Source organism: Conger conger, chromosome 5 (genome assembly GCF_963514075.1).
Source record: "Conger conger chromosome 5, fConCon1.1, whole genome shotgun sequence".
Taxonomy (NCBI): Eukaryota; Metazoa; Chordata; class Actinopteri; order Anguilliformes; family Congridae; genus Conger; species Conger conger.
In genome coordinates, this window is record NC_083764.1 from 64,524,908 (window position 1) to 64,528,991 (window position 4,084).

Below are 4,084 nucleotides of genomic sequence, written 5' to 3' on the forward strand. Positions count from 1 at the left end.
GTGGGCGACAACGACCTGGTGTACATCTCCCACAAGGCCTTCGCCGGCCTGCTGGGCCTGGAGGACCTGACCATCGAGCGCTGCAACCTGACCTCCATCTCGGGCCAGTCGCTGTCCTACTTGCGCAACCTGGTGACGCTCAGGCTGCGGCACCTGGGCATCACGGCGCTGGAGGACCAGAACTTCCGCAAGCTGGCCAGCCTGCGCGGGCTGGAGATCGACAACTGGCCCTACCTGGAGTACATCTCCCCGCTCAGCTTTCAGGGCCTCGACCTGTCCTGGCTGTCCATCACCAACACCAACATCACCTCCGTGCCGTCGGCCGCCTTCCGCAACCTGGCGCACCTCACCGCGCTCAACCTCTCGTACAACCCCATCGCGGCGCTGGAGCCCTGGGCCTTCCGCGACCTGGTGCGGCTGAAGGAGCTGCACCTGGTGGGCACGGGGCTGGCGGCGGTGGCCCCCCGGGCGCTGGCCGGCCTGCGGCAGATCCGCACGCTCAACGTGTCGGGCAACGAGCTGGTGTCGCTGGAGGAGGGCGCCTTCCACTCGGTGAACAGCCTGGAGACGCTGCGCGTGGACGGGAACCCGCTGGCCTGCGACTGCCGGCTGCTCTGGATCCTGCAGCGCCGCCGTACGCTCAACTTCGACGGGCGCGCCCCGTGTGCGCCGCCCCGCCCGAGGTGCGCGGGAACGCCCTGGACGCCTTCTCCGACTCCGCCCTGTTCGACTACTTCACCTGCCAGAAGCCCAGGATCCGCAACCGCAAGCTGCAGCAGGTGAGGGGCGGCGGTAACCACGGTGATAATCATCCATCCATCCATTCATTATCTGAACCCGCTTATCCTGAACAGGGTCGCAGGGGGGGCTGGAGCCTATCCCAGCATACATTGGGGTGAAAGGCAGGAATACACCCTGGACAGGTCGCCAGTCCATCACAGGGCACACACACCATTCACTCTCACACTCATGCCTACGGGCAATTTAGACTCTCCAATCAGCCTAACCTGCATGTCTGTGGACTGTGGGAGGAAACCGGAGTACCCGGAGGAAACCCACGCAGACACGGGGAGAACATGCAAACTCCACACAGAGGGGGGGATTCGAACCCAGGACCTCCTTGCTGTGAGGCGACAGTGCTACCCTCTGCACCATCCATGCTGCCCAACTATAAATATGATGTTCTTAAAAATAGTTCATTCACATCGTTATGGTTATCGTTATGGTTATAGTTATAGTTATGGTTATAGTTATGGTTAAAGTTCTTGGTGTGGATGGGCCTTAACCCCCCATCACTGAGGATGCAAACACCCTGTAGTTATTAGTTATTATTAAAATATCCATTATTATTGTTCTTATTATTGTTCATATATTCGTTGCTACTGTTGTTGTTTTTTGTAAATAATTGCTTTGGTGATACTATGCTGGTGTGTGGCCATGCCTATAAAGCTTATTTGAATTAGAATTTGAGAGAGAGAGAGAGAGAGAGAGGAGTGGGAGAGAGAGAGATGGAGAGAAAGAAAGGGAGGTAGACAAAGGGAAAGAGAAGGAGAGAGAGGGAGAGAGACGGGGAGGGAGAGGGAGAGAAAGAGGGAGGGAGAGGGAGAGAGAGACAGACGGAGAGAGGGAGAGAGGGAGAGAGAGACAGAGGGGGAGAGGGAGAGGGAGAGAGAAAGAGAGGAGAGAGGGAGAGAGAGGGGAGAGAGACAAAGGGGGAGAGAGAGGGAGAGAGACAGGGAGGGGAGATCTGTTGCTATTATGTTATCTGCAGTAGCTGATGTTTGGTGATGTTGCGGTATTGTTGTTTTTGTCTTTAATGTTCGTACGTCTCGTTTGAAGAACAAAGAGTGAGCCAGGCCCTTTCTTCCTCTTCTCCTTCCGACCGGGTTTAATTTATGTGTCTGTTTGTGTTTGTCTTTCCCTCCCCTGGAAGAGCGAGGGGGTGGGGGGCAGAGGGGGGGCAGCCTCCTTATTTAATTGCTTGTGAAAATCAATACATGTGATTTCAGAGAGAGAGAGAGAGAGAGAGAGAATAGCTGGGTAGGAGGTGGGAGACCTTCAAATAGTATTTGTTTTGGATTCAAATACTTGAATGCAGAAAGGTATTTGAGTTCAAAGGAAATAAAACTTTACATTACATTACAATTACTGAGCTAAAGCGTTTATCCAAAGCGACTTACAGTTGATTAGACTAAGCAGGGGTCAATCTCAAGCTCAAGGGACCACACCTCCACTCACCTTATCGTGGCTACACTGGGGCGTGAACCACCAACCTTCTGGTCCGAGTCAAGCACCTTTGCCACTAGGCTACAGGCTGCCTTACTTGAACCCAGATGTGATGCTCTCTCTCTCTCCCTCTCCCTCCCTCCCTCTCTCTCTCCTTCTTTCCCTCTCTCCATCTCTCTCTCTCCCCCTCTCTCCATTTCTCTCTCCCTCCCTCTCTCTCTCCCTCTTTCCCTCTCTCACTCTCTCTCCATCTCCCTCTCTCCCTCCCTCTCTTGCTCTCTCTCGCTCTCTCCCTCCATCTCCCTCTCTCCCTCCCTCTCTCTCCCTCTCTCCCTCCGTCTCCCTCTCATCTCTCTCTCTCCCCCTCTCCATTTCTCTCTCCCTCCCTCTCTCTCTCCCTCTTTCGCCCTCTCCATTCTCTCTCCCTCCCTCTCTCTCTCCGTCTTTCCCTCTCTCTCGCTCTCTCTCCCTCTCTCCCTCCGTCTCCCTCTCTCCCTCCCTCTCTCCCCCTCTCCCTCCGTCTCCCTCTCTCCTCCCTCTCCCCCTCTCCTCCGTCTCCCTCTCTCCATCTCTCTCTCTCTCCCCCTCTCTCCTTTTCTCTCTCCCTCCCTCTCTCCCTCTTTCCCTCTCTCGCTCTCTCTCCCTCTCTCCGTCTCCTTCTCCATCTCTCTCTCTCCCTCTTTCCCTCTCTCCCTCCCTCCCTCCCTCTCCCCCTCCCCCCCGCCCCCCTCTCTGGGTTGCCCAGGTGACGGTGCGGGAGGCGGAGCCGGCGTTGCTGGAGTGCCGGGCGGAGGGCGACCCCACGCCCGCCATCGTGTGGATCTCTCCCAGCGGCGGCGCATCGTGTCGCGGGCGGGCGGGCGCGTGGGCGTGCTGCCCGGCGGGACGCTGGAGATCCGCTACGCCCAGGTGACGGACAGCGGCACCTACATCTGCATCGCCAGCAACGCCGGCGGCAACGACACCTACTTCGCCACGCTGACGGTGCGCGGCCTGCCGCCCGACGCCGCCCTGCTGGCCAACCGCTCGTACTACGCCGAGCTCAACGACACCGGCCTCAACGGCACCCGCGTGTTCCTCAAGTTCACGCTGGACCTCACCACCATCCTGGTGTCCACCGCCATGGGCTGCATCACTTCCTGGGCGTGGTGCTCTTCTGCTTCCTGCTGCTGTTCGTGTGGAGCCGCGGCCGCGGCCAGCGCAAGAACAACTTCACCGTGGAGTACTCCTTCGCAAGACGGAGGGCCCCGCGGCCACCAGCAGCAGCCAGGGCGGCACGCGCAAGTTCAACATGAAGATGATATGAAGTCACGCAGCCAGGGGTCCCTCTGGGGTGGCATGAGCACGCTCTCAACTCTACCGCAGCGACACACAGCGCCCGCTCGCAAAGCAAAGTCAGGAACGCGCCGCGCTGCCCTGCTGCTGAATACAGCTGTCGCCAGTTTACCGGCTACCTGCTCCAGCCGGGTCAAACCGTGCTGAGTACTGAGCCGGTCGACCGGCCTAGCGACCAGCTGTTTCCAAACATAGCTTAGAGCTGTTTTTTTCAGCAGGGTAAACTGCGTTGTGCGTTCTTAGTTCATGAAAAAAAAAAAAAAGACTAAATTATTATCTGATTTGCAATGGGAGGAAAAACAAAAATACAAAAATACATTTTACCTTGATCTCACTGCCTTCCAGCTCCGCCTGTCAGCTTGTGGTACAAGAAATAAGCAACGACAAAAAAATGTTTTAATTATTAAATAAAAACCTCTTTGAACTATATTTCTGGAACAATCTTTTCGGGATTACCGGTGACTAATAATAATAACAACAATAAAAACTTTTAAAAAATAATAATCACGATGCCAATGGTTGT

At 56.0% G+C, this 4,084-nt stretch overlaps 1 protein-coding gene across 1 annotated transcript; it reads left to right on the forward strand.

Moving 5' to 3' along the window:
• On the forward strand, nt 1–3,670 carry LOC133128980 (leucine-rich repeat and immunoglobulin-like domain-containing nogo receptor-interacting protein 3; the record flags this gene model as incomplete). The annotated part of the gene is given in 6 exon segments (XM_061242784.1): nt 1–652; nt 655–779; nt 2,972–3,053; nt 3,056–3,358; nt 3,361–3,456; nt 3,459–3,670. Coding segments are annotated over 6 exon segments (1,332 nt in total), but the record flags the coding sequence as incomplete, so codon positions are not given.
• Nucleotides 3,671–4,084: the final 414 nt, after the last annotated feature.